This window comes from Sapajus apella, unplaced genomic scaffold, assembly GCF_009761245.1.
Source record: "Sapajus apella isolate SASKATOON/1434 unplaced genomic scaffold, GSC_monkey_1.0 scaffold45, whole genome shotgun sequence".
NCBI lineage: Eukaryota > Metazoa > Chordata > Mammalia > Primates > Cebidae > Sapajus > Sapajus apella.
Window position 1 is genome coordinate 11,803,201 of NW_022436985.1, and position 18,603 is coordinate 11,821,803.

Genomic DNA, 18,603 nt, shown 5'->3' on the forward strand with positions numbered 1-18,603 from the left:
TTGCATGTTCTTCACATGTACCCCAAAACCTAAAATGCAATAAAATAAATAAATGGGAAAAAAAATACAATAAAGTTTTATAAACCGACTTTGCATTATGTGATCTTGATACATTTGCTTATTATTTTATTTGTCGATTACATAGAATTTTCTACATAGATGTTCATGTTGACTGTGAATAAAGAGAGTTTTACAACTTCTTTTCCAATTTTATACCTTTTATTTCTTATTACTGGCTAGGATTTCCAGTACAATGGAAGTGGTAGGATAAGGTAAACTTACCTTAAACCAGATCTTAGAGGCAAAGCATTTGGTCTTTTACTGTTAAGTATGATATTTTTAAAATTTTTCAGAGATAACCTTTGTTAATTTAAGAAACTTTCCTTTTTATCTGCATCCAAGATGACTTTTTTTTTTTTTGTATCTTAAAGTGGTGTATTAACACAGTGAATTAAATTGATTGATTTTATATGGCTAACCAACCTGTCTTCCTGGGATAAACCCTCCCTGATCCTGATACATTATCCTTTTTATATGGTAAAGTCAATCCACTAAGGTTTTGTTTAGGATTTGTAAGTCTACATTCATGAAGGATATTATTCTGTATTTCTCTTTTCTTATAATTTCTTTATCTGTTTCTATATCAGGGAAACACTAGCGTCATAAAATTAGTCAGCAAGAATTCCCTCTACTTTTTTTATTCTGAAAGAGTTCTTACACAATTAGTGTAATTTCTTCTTTATATGTTTTGTAGGATTCAGTAAATTTAAGTTAGGGGTGTTTTTGTTTTTGTGCAGATGTTATCAACTATGAATTCAATTGCATTACTAGACTCTGTTTCTTTCTTTCTAATCTTGAGTGAGCTTTGATAGTTTGTATCTTTTAAGGAACTTAAACATTTCATCTCCATTTGCCAATTTCTTGGCAAAAAGCTGTTTATAATATTCCCTTTGATTATTTTAACATCTCTAGATTTTTGGTAGGCCACTTCTGGTAAACTTGATATAGGTAATAAAACTTTGTTTCTTTTCTGAACAGTATGGTGAGAAATTTATCAATTTTATTGATCTTTTTAACAAACCAGTTCTTGGTTTCACTGGTTTTGTAGATTGTTTTTGTTCTCTATTTTCTTTATTTTGTTCTTATCTTTATTATTCCTTGCTTCTGTTTCCTTTAAATTAGATCTTCTTTTTGCAGCTTCCTGAAATGGAAACTTAGATAATTAATTTTAGATCTTTATTCTTTCTGATATAAGCCTATAATTTTATGAATTTTTCACTAAGCACTGCTTTAGTTGTATCACACAAACTTCATAAAACTTTTTCCTTTCTTTTAGATTTTAAATGTATCTGGATATTTTTATTTTAAATGATGTGTATACAGTATAGACTTGGGTGTTGCATTTTTTTAAATTTTATCTCTGCCTTTAGACTGGAATAGATAAGCCATTAAGATTTAATGTAATTATTGATATGGTTGAGTTTAATTCTGTCATCATGGTATTTTTTTCTGCTTGTTGCATCTGATAATTGCTCCTCTTTTATTTTTTGCTGTCCTTTTTAAAAATTATATTTATTATTATATAACATTCCATTTTATCTTTATTGTTGGTTTATTACCTAATACTTCATTTTATTTTTTAGTGGTTGTTCTATGTTTATAATATTCATATTTATTATAGTCTACCTTTAAATAATATTGCAACATTTTGAGTACAGATTAACAGCCTTACAGTAGTCCACTTTCATCAGTTTGCTTCCATGTTCTTTAGTTGTCATACATTTCATTTCTGTATGTATTCTGTATTCCACAATACATTATCTTAATTTTGCTTTATAAATCATTTTAATGAGATTAATAATAAGAAAAATCTCTTATATTAATCCACATATTATTCGTTTGCAGTATCCTTTCTTCATTTCAGTGCATATGTGTCTATCTGGTTCATATTCCTTCTGCCACAACAACTCTTAAACATTTCTTGTAGTACAAGACTGTCAGTGATGAATTTATCCACAGATTTCGTTTCTCTCAAAATGCCCTTAGCTCCTTTTTATTTTTGAAAAATATTTAAATATATTCACTGGACACAGAAATCTAGGTTAATAGATTTTTTCAGTACTTCAAAGATTTTGATCAACGTCTTTTGGTTATATAATTTCTAACAAGAAATCTTCTGTGATGCTTCTCTTCGTTCTTCTGTATGTAATGTGTCCTTTGTTCCTCAGTCTGCTTCTAAGCTTTTCTCTTAAATTGGTTCTCAGCATTTTGATTATGATGTGCTTTTGTGTGGCTCCCTTTATGTTAATTCTCGGCTTCTGAGATATTTATGTTTGTAATTTTCACCAATTCTGTGAAAAAAATGAGTATTTTTTTCTCTGTGCTTCATGTCGGATAATTTCTCTTATGAAGACAAAGTCTTTATAAGTCTGAATTTATTTGCAAGTTTTCTCCAATATCTAACCTGCTATTAATCTTGAGTGTAATATTCTGTTAAGTGATAATTATCATTATTAGAAATTCTATTTGGACTTTGTTTTTTTTTAAAGCCTTATATTTATTCATTTATTTTTTATTGTACTTTAGGTGCTGGGTACATGTGCAGATCACGCAGGATTGTTGCATAGGTACATGCATGGCAATGTGGTTTGCTGCCTCCATCTTCCCGTCACCTACATCTGGCATTTCTCCGCATGTTATCCCTCCCTGACCTCCTCACCACCCCCACTGTCCCTCTCTTGGCCCCTACAACAGACCCCAGTGTGCGATGCTCCCCTCCCTGTGTCCATGTGTTCTCATTGTTCAACACCCGCCTATGAGTGAGAACATGCGGTGTTTGATTTTTCGTTCTTTAAAAATATCTTTGATCTATCTCTTCATCATGTTACATTTTGCTCTACCTTCTTGAACATATTTACAGAATATAAAAATAATATCCTCATCTGCTATCAGAAATGACTCAATCACATTTGGGTCTTTTTCTATTAGCTATTTTATGTCCTGTTTACAGCTCATGTTTTTATTATTCTTTGCATGTCTTGTAGTTTTTAATTGTATGGAAGACATTGTGGACTTTTTATGATTGGTTATTGAATTTTGAAAAAATATATATATATTCTAGATGTGTTAGACTTTGTTCTGGCATAGAGTGAAGCATTTGGGGATCAGTTGAATCATTTTTATTATATGTTAATAGGCTTTAATTTTTAGAGCCGTTTTAGATGTATTGCCTGTTGTCCAATATCTAAAAACTGCTGCTTCATATACTTTTCTGGTTTTCTAGTTGTTTAACTTATTCCACTTCATTATGACAAGAAGCAGAATGCAATATTGTTTGGCAGTATGTTTTTAAAATGCTGAAAACACATTTTAAAGATTTCCTTGAAAGCATGCATGTATTATATAGATACGATTATGCTTATATAATAAGGGTATCGTTAATGGCTACATCAGTATTTGAATGGCAGCAAGAAGGAGAGTAATGACAAGGAATGTACAGAGGGTTTTCAAGTAAAAGAGAATTTTAAAAGAGCGTATTTTTTAAGTAAAGCAGTCTCCATGTTTTTCAACAGAATTCATGTCAGTTGACTGTAAATAATATGTTAACAGCCAAGAATAATGTTTCATTTACTAAAGCATCCACTAAAAGGAGATAAGAAAATAAAAATAAACATTATGGGTTAGTAAATACATAAGGATTATCTTTCCATCTGTGCAGCTTTTACTCTGGGCTACTGTTGAAATTAGAATGAACATGCCAGTGGGGGACAAATCCATTTCACATGGATTAAACTCACTCAGATCAGGCCAATGTTGCAAACACCTACTGTATCTCAGGGGTTACTTCAGCTTTAGAGTATATTTGATTGAATGGTAATTGTGCACGTATAAAATGCAGGGCAAATGACTAGGAGGCATGAACACAAATACAAATTTGGCCTCAGAAGTCAGAGCCTGTGAGAGATAATGCCTGTCTGCATTCTGATCACTACCTTTCTTCTTCAGTCAATCCCCAGAGCTGAGAGAGTTTTTTTCTTTTTTTAAACTTTTAAGTTCAGGGGTACAAGTGCAAGTTTATTACACAAGTAAACTTGTGTCATGAGGGTTTGTTGCACAGATTATTTCATTGCCCAGGAATGAAGCCTAGTACCCATTAGTTATTTTTCCTGATCCTCTCCTTCCTCCCATCACCCACCCTCCGATAGGTCCCAGTGTGTGTTGTTCCCCTACCTGTGTCCTTGTATTCTCATCTTTTAGCATCCACCTATAAGTGAGAATATGAAGTATTTGGTTTTCTGTTCCTATGTTAATTTGCTGATGATAATGGCCTCCAGCCCACCCATGTCCCTGCAAAGGACATGCTCTTGTTCATGTTTATGGTTACACAGTATTCCATGGTGTGCATGTACCACCTTTTCTTTATTTAGTCTATCATTGATGGGCATTTAGGTTGAATCCATGTCCTTGCTATTATGAATAGTGCTGCAATGAACATGCACATGCATGTGTCTTTATAATAGAATGTTTATATTCCTTTCGGTATAAGAGTTACTTTTCTGACTGGCTGTGGTGGCTCATGCCTGTAATCCCAGCACTTTGGGAGGCCAAGACAGACAGATCACTTGAGATCAGGAGTTTGAGACCAGCCTGGCCAACATGGTGAAACCCCATTTCTACTAAAAATACAAAAATCAGCCTGCTGTGTTGCTGGGTGCCTGTAATCCCAGCTACTCAGGAGGCTGAGGCAGGAGAATCACTTGAACCCAGGAGGTGGAGGTTCCAGTGTCTGAGATCAAATCACTGCACTCCAGCCTTGACAACAGAGCAAGACTCCATCTTGAAAGAAAAAAAAAAAAAGAGTTGCTTTTTTCTAAAATAAAAAATACAATTTCAGCATTCTCTTGCTCAATAGTTATCGAAGCTTCCTGAATGCAAATGGTCTATAAGGCCTTGAAAAATATTGTGACGTCTTTCCAGCAATTCTTTCACCAGTCTTTCCTATATGCCCTGATATCATCGACCTTACCAGATTTTTCACTCGGATGCAGTGTTATCTTTCTTACTGCTAAATACTGAATGTTTGCATCTCCAACAAAATTCATATTTGAAATCCTAACCCCCAGTGTGACAGTATTGGGAGATAATACCTTTCGGAGGTAACTAGGCCATGGGGGTGGAGCCCTCATAAATGAGATTAGTGCCCTCGTAAAAGAGATCCCAGAGAGCTCCTTCATCTTTTCAGCTATGTGAGGACACAGCAAGTAAACAGTTGTATGTGAACCAGGAAATGGGTCCTCACCAGATACCTATCTGCTGGTGCCTTGATCTTGGACTTCCCAGACTCCAGAGCTGTGAGTAATAAATATCTGTTCTTTTTAATCTACCTAATCTATGGTGGTTTGTTATAGTAACCCCAGCGGACTAAGACATCCCTCCTCTTGCCAATCTATATTTCTTTTTCTAGTGGAATAACTGTTATTTAAATGTCCCATCATCTGTGATGGTTTCCCTGATTTCTAATTAAAATGCCGTAATTCCCTACTTTTTGATCTCACAGCACTTTGACGTATCCTGTACATAACACTTTTCATACTATAATTGAATGTTTAGCTCTTCGAGTCTGCAACTAGGCTAGGCAATAAGTTTCTGTAGGGCAAAACTTTTCCTTATTCATCTTTGCATTCCCAGGCTTACTGATGATCATTGCATAAAGTAGTTGCTTAATGAATATTTATTGAATGATAAATTAATTAAGATACATTTTAAAAGCTTATTATTGTGAAGATTAAATTCAACTCTCAGAAATGGTGTCCAAGTCCAATTTTATATAAATCAGGAGAATGAATAAGGAAAGAGGAGAAGCTTATTTGTGGAAGTAAGAAAATGAGTAGGCTCAGAGAATGAGGAAGGACAGAGGAAGACAAGAGACCCTGCGTGGCTGGATTTGGGAGAGTTCTGAGAGCAGGGGAGACAATAACAGAGTACCTTAAAACAACTTGCTCATTGTGGTTTTGATTTGCATTTCTCTAATGATCAGTGATGTTGAGTTTTTTAAAGTAAGTTTGTTGGCTGCATAAATGTCTTCTTTTGAGAAGCATCTGTTCGTGTCTTTTGCCCACTTTTAATGAGGTTGTTTTTGTTTTGTTTCTTGTAAGTTTGTTTAAGTTCCAATGAGATGCCTTCTCATGCCAGTCAGAATGGTGATTTATTAAAAAGTCAAGAAACAATAGGTGCTGGCAAGGAAGCAGAGAAATAGGAATGCTTTTATGCTGTTGATGGGAATGTAAATTAGTTCAACCATTGTGGAAGACAGTGTGGCTATTTCTCAAGGATCTAGAACCAAAAATACCATTTGATCCAGCAATCCCATTACTGGGTATAAACACAAAGGAATATAAATAATTCTGTTATAAAGATAAATGCACACATATGTTCATTGCAGCACTATTCACAGTAGCAAAGACATGGAATCAACCCAAATGTCCATCAGTGATACACTGGATAAAGAAAATGTGGTATATACACACCTTGGAATACTTTGCAGCCATGCCATAAAAAGGAACAAGATCATGTCCTTTGCAGGGACATGGATGGAGCTGGAAGCCATTATCCTCAGCAAATTAATGCAGGAATGGAATACCAACCACCACATGTTCTCACTCATAAGTGGGAGCTGAACAATGTGAACACATGGACACGGGAAGAAGAACAACACACACTGGTGTTTTTTGGGGCAAGGGGGAAGGAAAGCCATCAGGAAAAATAGCTAATAGATGCTGGGCTTAATACCTAGGTGATAGGCACAGCAAATCACCATGGCACAGGTTTACCTATATAACAAACCTGCACATCCTGCACATGAACCCCAGAACTTAAAATGGAATAAAATAAAACAAGTTAAAAAACACAACTTTCCATGCATTAAGAACGCAATCAGGTTTCGTATTTTCTTTAGAGACACAACAAACATCTAACTTGTTTTTAATTATTTTTGGATGCAAGGACACTTTTTCTTTAAATACTGACTCATGTTGAGACTGGGCCAGGATGTAGCTAAGTGGTTTATGTGCTCAGTGAGGTCTCCTGAAAGTTTGGTTTCTGTGAGCTGGTTTCCCCTGGGGCCTCATTGATCCTGGGTTAAATGAAACAACTATACTCCCAGGGAATTAAGACCTTCTCATGGCCCCCAACAAATTATGATAATGGATAGGATTAGTTTGCTTCTCCATTTTTCCTGTGCTTACAAAAAAAAACCACTTCTTTGTCTACTTGTGTACCTATCCTTTACACAATTATCAGTGTATTTGGAGAAATTTATTTTTCTCTTTGGGTATCAGGTTTCTTATCCACAAGGGAGGCATCGGGACTCTACGCAATTTTTAAAAGATTTCTCCTCAAATAACAAGATTTGCAACAAGAGTTTAAACAATAACAATAACACAAACAATGAATTCTAGGAAGATGATGGCAGCACAGTATTTGATATCCTGAAATCCTCACACAAAAACAGAGCAACTAAATAGCAAAGCCAAAACTCACGGGCAACATTTTCAAAAAAACTAGCTGACAGAGTATCTCCCAGAATCCCGAAATATATGCTGGTGGAGACAAATCCCCATTTCCACAAGGCCTGCATGATATCAGTGTCTCTGTAGAGGGAAGCAGAAGGGAGCAATGGGGGCTCTGATAGGCCTGGAAATAGAACATCCCCAGAAATCCCCATAGATATTCACTAGAAAATGCAAAGGTTTAATTTAAGAACAGTGGCTAAAATTGGGAGAGATTGTACCTAGTCCAGTAAAGGTGGCCAGTGGCAAGATCTGAGGGAGTCAGAGACAAACAGCCCCTAAGATCTCTCCACACTGACCAGCCAGCATTGTCTTCCAAATAGGGCTCTGCAAGGAGGGGACACTACTAGGATGGGGGTGACAATTGATAAGGACTAGGACAATAGAAATGAAAGAAAGGGAAGAAAGACCAATGGAAATCAAAAAGGCAATAAAGCAAGGACATCTCAGGAAGCAAGATGCCATTTTTTTTTTTTATATGATGTGAAAAAATAGATTAAGCTCTGTGAAGTCAGAAAAGCTAACCCGAATGTATCCTTTATACACAAATGGCTTTGTGACAACACACCATTTGGAAAATTCACTGAGTTATGTTGATCCTCCAAATCCTGACACATGTATTTCTACAGTATCAAAGATGTATTTGTTAATATCGACACTAATCTTATCAGAAAAGTGGTTAGAAATTTAGGATGCTGTCAAGCCAAAGGTTTTAAATACAAATTTTTCACGTGCAAGTTCAAATTTTGTCAATGGCAACAAACTCTGACAGCTGTATTTCTTGAACTGAAACATTTAGTTCATTTTGAGAATGTGTGCTAAATGCTCAAGTCTGAATAACTGTAGTTTGTCAGATGTTCTTTCAAATAAAAATGGAGTTCCAAGAAAAAGCAGTTAGTGCTGCTCAAATATTACACAAATGCTTCCCCTTGAGCCAATCATTGTGTTACTTTTAGAAGCAGTGTGCAGAAGCGCTTTATAAAGACAGCTGCCTCTTCACCCTAATATTAAACAGATGTGTTCTCAAGATTGAGTATTTAATGCAATTAATATTTTTTACTGTTCAGCAAGAACGCTCTTAAGTAAAATTGGCATTTTTCTCTCTTTTGTAAATGCATGGTGGTGAAGAATATGGTGCTAGTGGGGCGTGATGGCACTGCCTTGATTCATATTAAGGTGCCAGCTGCTGCATCCATCACTGCTTTAGCACCATCTGTGCAAATGTCAACACAGTGAAAGAGCAACAGCACCTACATATTACTATGAAAATACTTTTAAGACCATGGACCTCCTGAATGCATCTCAGGGGCCCCCAGGTATATTTTGAGAACATTTTGGGAATCTCTAGGCTGAAGAGACATCAATATAAGGACCAGTAGTGAACACTAAGTGGATAGATTTATATACATATCACCAAAGATTAAATGAGGACTAAAAAGGAGAGAGTATAGGGTATAATAGGTATATATTGTGACAACATATAGTATCACTATTAAAAGAATGAAAAAGGAGGATTAAAAGAGCACATGTAAAGAATTTTGCAGTAATCATACTAGTGTTTGTATTGTTATTCTGAGACTACTGTGTGTGTGATGAGGTACAGAGCAAATGATTAACTGTGAGATGTTCTAATTCTGTTATCCTCAGTGTCTTTGAAAACCAGGATTCCTTGAAAGAAAGGGAATAAAACTGTAAAGAGAAAGGAATAAATAAAAACCCTGCAGTTCTAATTTGAATTGTAACTATTGTGAACTTGTGAAGCACTTTTCTTTAATAGGTAAATGTGTATATATGTTTATTATGCATATACTATGTACATGTGTAGTGTGCATTCATATCTACTAGCTCTGCCCACTAAAAAGTCTAGAAACAATAACCAAGCCAGTAGCAATGAGTATCACTGATATTAAGCATCTAGATCACCTTGAAATATCATTTCCCTACTAAAAGAAGTCAGGACTTTTGGAAATTGACTGATTCCAGGTTTGGGGCATAAAATATATAACATGAGCCTGAGAAATCTGGTCATACTAAAAAGAAAAATAGCTACCCCAAACTAGGAAGATCACGTTTAAAGAACTAAGAAGATAATTTGAAGATACTTCCACTGGTCAAAGATGGGAAAATTTGAGATTCAATGAAGGACGGTAATTACAATGTATTGACCAAGTAAACTGATTTTAATACATGAGTTTATAATGATATTTTTAAAACATTCACAATAATATGTATAGTAAGAAGATAAAGAAGTAGAATTCACTTTTAGAGGAGATAAATATCTGATTATGTGCTTTAAAAATTGGTAAGTAAAGGGAAAGACCCAAGCTGTGTTTATGCTGCCTTTTAAAAAGTTACCGTTGGGTTCCTAAGCAGTAGATGAGAAGGAAGTTTTTGAAAAGCATTCCAATTATTAACTTAAAAATTAAAATGTTGCCTCATGGATGAAGCTTGAGGACATTATGCTAAGTGTAATAAGCCAGTCAAAACAAGACAAAAACAGTATGATAATGGGTATATGAGGTACCTAAAGTAGGCAAATTCATAGAAACTGAAAGCAGATGGGTAGTTACCAGGGCCTGGGGGAGAGGACAAAAAGAGCTTGTGTTTAATGGATGGGGAGTTTCAGTTTTGCAATATAAAAAGAGCTCTGGAGATGGATGGCGGTGATGGTCGCAAGACAATATGAATGTACAGAATACTACTGCCCTGTGAACTTAAAATGGTTAAGATGATACATTTTAAGTTAAATGTGTTTTTACCATAATTAAAGGTTGAAAAAAACCACATAATTACAATATCGGCATTTCAGCTTCCTGCCAATTAATAGTTTTAGGAATTTTGTAAGTTCGCAAAAAGAGAGATAAGGAGACATTATGTGTCTCCTGACAAGGACACAACACAATCAAAGGTCACGCAGATCAAACATGAATTTGATCCAGATCCTAACTTGCAGAAAATGCAGAGGGCAGAGAAATATTTATATATCACATTGCACCATGAATCAACAAATCCATGAATCAACAAATTCAGATTATAGGAAACCCTATAAGTGAAATAACATGATTTTTCAAATGGCAAGTTATAGGGGATTCTGTATATTAAAAATTCTAAAAAGATATCAAGTAAAGGAATAGGAAACTTAAATACAATGTCTTGGAAGTTCATTTGGGAGATAAAACTACAAAGAAACACAAAGAAATTGATATCAAAATTTGTATAGTAAGATGACAGACGCTGGGATTGGGTCACAGCACAAGGAAGTGTTTTGGGGATGCCTGGAAAAGTTCTATTTTTTTTTTTAACCTAGGTAGTTATTTGTTTTATATAATTAATTAAGATGTGTGTGTATGTGTGTGCATATGTGTGGTGGTTTTCTGTATTGTATGAATTTTAATTTATAATAAAGATTTCAAAAAACAATGGACTAATGTATCTCTAAGCTTCTTGTAGCTTTAAATTTCATATTTTCTAATGCCTGCTAAACTCTTCAGATAGAAATTAAGTTTTCTGAACTATCTCTTGCCAAAAATCTGATGTTCAATTTATATTGCCCTTGGTATTTAACAAAGGAAATTAAACTGAAGTGATGTAGGCGGACATGCAAAAGCTTTTTTTGCATGTCTAAAGAACTGGGAATAGTGGAATTTTAAAAAAAGGAGCAGTATCAGGTAGTAAAATCCAAGTGACTGAGGGGGATATTTTGTTCTAAACTAAAAAAACCCAGGGTGAATCTAAAAATAATTTTTGCTTCTGCTTCCCCTTTTCCTATCAAAATTTGAAATCATCAGTTAGTCTTGTTTGCAGCCAACAATGGTGCTATTAATGACACAGAGCACCTAGGCCTGCTGGAAAGAAAAGGAAGGTGCGGTTTAGTTCATTGCAGAAAATAATTGAGACACTTTGTAATTTGAACAACAGAAATTCCTTCATGTTTTAACCTACAAATAAACAAGCAGCATTGCTTTATAAAAGACCATTTTTCCATCTTTAAGTCAGTCAAATAAAATCAAAATTAATAAAAATGTATGCTAACTGAAAATAATAACTTTTTGAATTATCTGAAAATTATATTGAACTCACCAAGTGAAGTAGTTTTCTTTTTTTCAGTCTGTAATAATACTTTACATAAGATTTATGAAGGTTTCATTTATTTTTATGAAGCTAATGAAGAGTGATTTAGTACATTTTATATTTAGTAAATTCAAACAAAAAATATATCTGACTCTCAAAAGGAAGATTTCACATTTAAAGAACTTCAGTTAATAAATGGAGTTACCATATATTCACTTATTACCTTGGTTTGCTCAGAGGTGAGTAGATTCTGGAAAACCAAGAGATAATTGCTTCTTCTTTTGATGAGGGTGTAAGATAATCATTTACTTACCCTCCATGATAGTCAAAGGATCTTCCACTTTGGGACGCAGGATATTAGGACCAAAGACAGTTGCCAAGTTCTGCACACTCATTTTGTTAATTCCCGAATATGACTGTACTTCATCCAAGAACCTACGGAGTGTAAGCATATGATCAAAACACAATAGGATCAAATTTGCCAGTGGAAGAATAATCGATCATTAGAAAATTTACAAGCTGGAGTAGGTTCAAAGATGACTATGGAGACAGAATTATGTGGATACTCACACATCTCTCACTCAAACACAGGAAAAATATACTGCAAATTAGGAAAGATCAAACTTTATATATTATATCAACTATCTGTTTTGGCCTGGCCTGGTTTGGTTTCTTCTGCCAATCAAAGGAACAGGTATGTTTGGACAATGCTAATATGGAGTTGAGAGTCAACAATGTGGATTCCCTTCCAATCCCTCAATCAAGTGATAATTTATATCTATGTTCAATGAGAGGACTGTAGATAAGATCAGCTGGTAGAATGTCTTATTTTAGACAGAAGGAATTAACCCTCTTTGTAGAGCATTTGCGGGCTTCAAATTTATAGTACTTAAGAAATGAGATAAAATACAGTAGAAATTAAAACATCATTTCTAATGATATAAAAAATTGCAAAGGCAAAATGTTTCAATTTATTAGGTGCTAAAAAATAAGGGGCATAAAATAGGAGAGATTGTTTTCATAATCTTTCAGCATTTCTTCATTCCCCACCTCCTCTTTATTTATACAAGAGCTTCTCATATTGCATGGCTTGCTAACTGTACTGATGAGATAGAAAGTAAACAATGAAACATCAAAATAACATATTTATAGAGTACTATTATGTGTCAGTCATGGTGCTAAGTTATTAAATTCTAAAAGCATGTCTCTGAGATAGGTACCATTATTGTCTCTGTTTTACAGATGAGAGTCATGTGGTACCAGAAGGAAGATCTTCTCCAAAGACAGAGTTAGTAAGGGGCAAAGCTAAGATTTGAACCCACCAGAGGATATGATGTCAGAGGTTGTACCCTTAACTACTACAGCATGACTTTCTAAAAAGGTGCCTATTTCCACACATTCATTACTGTTACACAGCCTAAAGCATAGTAACATTGAAGGCAAAACGTTAAACTAGCGTTTCTTATTTAAAATACCTGAAATTAAAAGTCTGCTTAATTATTTCAAGAGAAGTTAGGCCTTTCTATTGCAGAGATAAAGACTTAAAATATGGTTCCAAAGAAGCTTTTTGGTCCCCTTTACTTTAGGAGAATGTAATCTCTTCTTCTTCTCTTTTACCTAAGGAGAATGTAGTCTCACACACTAGAATAATTTGAATTAGTTCAAAATATTTGGATTATAACCTTCCATATTAATAAGTCTAAGCTGTCAGTGGTATGATTTCTTGCTTTTTCAAATTCTGGAACCCAAGGTCCCATTTGCTTCTAAGTATAGCCATCACTAGAGAAAATTATTGTGGGAGGATTTGGAATTTCTACTCAGTTACATTGAAAATTACCACCAAAATGTCTGATACTAGTCTTAGACTTCATAGTTCCTAGCCCGTTGAACACTTATCTAATCATAACACCAAACACATATATAAATGATGCACTGTACTGAATTAAAACTTTGAATTCTATTTTAAAATAGACTGGGAAGCCATCATGAAAGACGCCCTGCAGTGACTTGCAGTGTCAATGTCATTCTCTATTTAAGTTTATTCTGTTTCAATTTTGCATGTTTGGTTTCTTAAACAGGAGCAAATACATGACATATCCCATCCTAGGCTTTGAGTTATACACGGAGAGATACATTTTTCAGGCACAATTATTTTTCTACCAGAATTCAGTTAAATGTCTTTTTGATAAATCCTGAGGTGGGAGAGAAATGGAAAGAAAATAGCATTTATTGAACATTTACTACATATTAATATTTAAAATATAATTCAATTTTTAAAACGACTACATGAAATACGTGTTTTCATTACCATTTTACCTATTAGGACCCTGAGACTCAGAAAGAATAAGAGAATTGCTTTACAGGCAACTAGTCAATGACACGATCTTGGCTCCCATGCTGATCTTCCCCATGCCAAGATAGCATGCTTCTTTTCCTAAACAACGCCACTCCTGGAATAGTACAAACACTTGATGGAAGTTCAAAAGAACATATCTTTAAGAGATACTTCAGAAACATCAAATTTCAGAATCAAGGAATTTAATGCTCAAAGAAGTCTTTGGGATCACCTTTTCCAACTTTTTAGTTTTACAGAGGTCAACACTAGGGATCAAAGTAGTTGAGTGATTTTATTCATTGTCAAACACAAATTAGTATCAGGCTAAATATGTCTTTTTTTGTTTATGTTTGTCCTTAGGATAGTTCTTACCTGCAAATATACTTGAGGAGGTTGTAATTTACCACTGGCAAACTCTTCACCTGCTTTGCTAATTCCTTAACACCCTGAGTGCAAAAAAGAAAATACGTATTATCTTTCCACATGTTGGCCTTAGAATTAAAGCAAGTGGGAAATGGCCATATGATTTTCTTAAAACATTAGTTTCACATGTTATCAATGAAAGATTTTGTCCTGAAAACTTACCACCATCACAGTGAATATTTTAGACACATTTTCAAAGATGTACAAGCATTTTAAATATCTCCATAAGTACTATTTGTGGGGAGACAGATTTAAGTGAAGTTGTTTATCATTTTTAACATTTGCTTGCAATTGCCTGAAAAGAGAAGATAAGCTCGTTTATCAATAAGATTATTTGAAAAAAATTAAGCGATGTAATAAGGATCCTTGCAATTTTTAGCATGTGCAGAACATAGACAAACACATCTATTGACAAATAAAAGTCTCTCAGAGCTGGTCATGCTTAGGATACATCATTTGGGGAGAGAATATGATTGGAAAAAGTGATCTTTCTGGAAATTTCACAAAGAACTAATTTATTTGGCTCTTCTCATTGTATGACTTCCCCTAATATGTAAATGATACCAGAAAAGCCAATGGATAATGTAATTTGCTTTCTTCTTCTCCCCAAAAAGGTCCAGATAGTAAATATTTTAAGATTTATGGGACAAATGATCACTGTTTGCAACCACTCAACTGTTCTGTTACAGTACAAAAGCAGCCACAATCAGTATTAGATAGCAAATGGAATAAAACTGCATTTATAAAAATAGGCAGCAGCTTTTGACATGAGAGTCAAGAAAATCTAATGGGGGAAAGAATAGTCTTCAACAAACAGTGCTGGGACAATTGCATATCCACATGAAGAAAAATTAAGTTTGTTCCTTTCCTCACACCAAAACCAAAAATGAACTCAAAGTGAATCACAGATCTAAATGTAACAGCTGAAGCTATAGAAGTCTTAGAAGAAAATATAGGAATAACTCTTTGTGACCTTGTATTAAGCAAAGTCTTCTTAGATATGACACAAAAACACAACTGATTAAAGATAGATAAATTTGACTTCACCAAAGTTTACAACTTTTGTGTTTCAAAGGATACCATTAAGAAAATAAAGAGACAACACACAGAATGTGAGAAAATATTTGAAAATCATATTTATAAGGGACATGTATCTAAACTATATAAACTCTTACAACTCAATATTGTTAATAATAAGGTGAATAATCAAGATAAAAATGAGGAAATAATCTGAATAAATATTTCTCCAAAGAAAATATGCTAATATCCAATAAGTACATGAAAAGACATTCAATCTCATTAGCCATCAGGGAAATGCCATTCAACCTGCAATGAGACATGACTTTACTCATGTTGGGATGGCTAGGACAAAAAAGACAGGTAACAAGTGATGGAAAAGGTTTGAAGAAATCAGAATCTGCACTCATTGTTGGTGGGAATTTAAAATGCTGGAGCCCTTTTGAAAAACACAGAGTTACATATGTCCCAACAATTCTACCTTCTAGGCGTATATCCAAGAGAAATAAAGACATAGGTCTATGCAAAACTTTGTACATGGATGTTCACAACAGCATAATTCAGAGTAGCCAAATAATGAAAAAAGAAAAAAAAAACAAAGGTCTGTCTGATGAATGAATGAATAATGGAATATTGTTTGGAAATAAAAGGAATGAAATACTGATAAGTGGCACAACATGAGTAAACCTTGAAAACAATGAAAGAAGCCAATTGTGCACACACAAAAAAGGGGTTGAATGATTCCATTTATATGGAATCTCCAGAATACGCAAACCTATAGGGACAGAAAATAAATTAGTAGTTGCCAAAAGCTGGGGGACAAAGGAGGATTAAGAGAGGGTAAGAGGTTTATTTTGAGGCAATAAAAATATTGTAAATATTCTAAAATTAGAATTTGATGATGGTTGCACAACTCTGAGAATATACTGAAAACACTGAATTGTGCATTTTAAATCAGTGATTATATTGTATAAAAATTATATCTTAACAAAACTGTTTAAAGAAACAGCAGTAGGTAGGATTTTCTATAGAAGCCACTGTTTGAAGTGGTTTTGGTCAACACAATTAAAAGATTATGAGACACTGCAGTCACTTTATTTTGAGACAGAGTCTCAGTCTGTAGCCCAGGATATAGTGACTAAATCTTGGCTCACTGCAACCTGTCTCCCAGATTCAAGCAATTCTCCTGCTTCAGCCTCCCAAGTGGCTGGGATTATGAGTATGCACCACCATGCCTGGCTAATTTTTATATTTTTAGTAGAGACGGGGTTTCACCATATTGGTCAGTCTGGTCTTGAACTCCTGACCTCAGGCAATCCACTCACCCTGGCCTCTCAAAGTACTGGGATTATAGGCATGAGCCACCTTGTCTGGCCAGCAGTCACCTTTTTGTGTGATATGTGACCTGACATAGCACTGCGTTTACCATTTAGGGAAGTAAAGTGGCAAGTCGTGCTGATTTAATTTATTCAGCCATATTCTTTTTTCTTTTCTTCTTTTTTTTTTAAGCAGAGAGGGGATCAGAAATGGTACTTGAGCTGTATATGGAAAGTTTCAGTGTGTGTGAGGTCAATACATAGGATAGTGGAGAATAACACTGGGATAGGGCAATGGAAATTTACAGACTTAAGACTAAGAACAAAGACAAAAATTCCAAACAAAAGCTTATTTGGAAATAAATGCATCAACTTACTGCTTCCTCTTCCTTGTTGAGCAGTTTGGCACATGACAAAAAATCTTCATACTTCGCATAAGGAATAACTGGTTCTGGAAGTTCTCGGAGATACAGCTTAAGAAGTGATGCCACCGTGTGTACATCTGTGTTGCTGTGGAGACAGAAGTGTGAAGATGTTCTCTGGAATAAACTTCATACCATTCTATTTATTTTTTTCAAGAGCCCAAGAGTCAGAATTCTATCTAAGCTGGCAACGGAATGAATTGTTCCAGTTTTCCGAGAGCATTTATGTGATGCCTACTAGATGCCACCACAGGTGGGGAGAAGAAGGCCTAGAAGGATCTATAGAATCATCAGGGTGAGAGTGGAATGATGGCTACCAGAGGCTGGGAAGGGTAGTGCATGTGTGCGTAGGTGAGGGGGAGGGGTGGGAATGGGGATGGTTAAGGGTACAAAACATAGTAAGGTAGAATGTATAAGATCTAGTATTTGATAACACAACAGGGTGACTACAGTCAACAATAATCTATTATACATTTAAAAACAGCTAAAAGAGTATAATTAGAATGTTTATAACACAAAGAAATGATGAATGCTTGAGATGATGCATACCCCATTTACCCTGATGTGATTATTACACGTGTAGGCATGTATCAAAATATCTCATGTAACCCATAAATACATACACCGACTATGTACCCATAAAATAAAAAAATAAATAAAGAATCATCAGTGTGGTTTGAACATTCAAGCATTTTTTTGTGTGTGTATCTGATGGTAAGCAAAGGTGTTAACTTAAGAAAACAACGAAAATATATTAGATCTTAAATATACTGTAATAAAATTTGCAAAAACAATACCAAATCTACAGATGTGTGTATGTGTGCATTCAATGTCAAAATGAATTACTAAATCCTCACTCATCTCTCAAAATGTTGGACTCATTTTTGAGATGTTGGTGTTTGCCCAGAGATACTCAAAGCTTAGTGTGATATGCTATACATTTTTAACAGAGCTAATTTTGAAAATGATTGATTCTCGGCATAATTGCTTGTCTAATATTCTAAGATAGCTGAGAATCCTTAGAGTCTTCTAGAAAAGAAGAGCAATGTGATGAAAATAAACAATGAACACCTAAAGCCCCTTACATAACTTGAATAATTTATTTCGTCTGCTGAGTGTGAGTGGCAAGATAACTTACTAAAATATTAATTTATATTTTCTCTTCTGTATCTTATAATTCCTGTTAATCCATGAAGATGGATCATAGTAAAGAAAGGAAGAATAGAGTTTTGTGTGGGGGGAGGAGGGAAGTTGTTTGGTTTTTGTATTTCAGGGGAGAAGAGGCAAAAACGTGAAAGGAGAGTTGACTTCCTGTGAACTGGGAAGAGTGGTAGTGAACAACTCAGGGAATTCTTTACCTCACTCTCAAGTTGTGCTGCAGGAAGTGACATGTCCCCAGAGAGGTGTGATTTGAGAAGCTGAGATGCAGGCACTGGGGTTTCCTGCCTCAG

At 34.7% G+C, this 18,603-nt stretch overlaps 1 protein-coding gene across 8 annotated transcripts in view; it reads right to left on the reverse strand.

Annotated features, from left to right (window-relative positions):
• ARHGAP24 (Rho GTPase activating protein 24) overlaps nucleotides 1-18,603 on the reverse strand; it is a 487,442-nt gene that overhangs the window by 13,217 nt on the left and 455,622 nt on the right. For all 8 annotated transcript variants that reach the window (XM_032239864.1, XM_032239858.1, XM_032239862.1 and 5 more), the window contains 3 exons: nucleotides 17,108-17,240; nucleotides 14,347-14,420; nucleotides 11,953-12,074 (listed from right to left, as the gene is read on the reverse strand). In XM_032239864.1, the coding sequence (XP_032095755.1) occupies nucleotides 11,953-12,074; nucleotides 14,347-14,420; nucleotides 17,108-17,240 (329 nt within the window). The remainder of the gene's footprint in view (nucleotides 1-11,952; nucleotides 12,075-14,346; nucleotides 14,421-17,107; nucleotides 17,241-18,603) is intronic.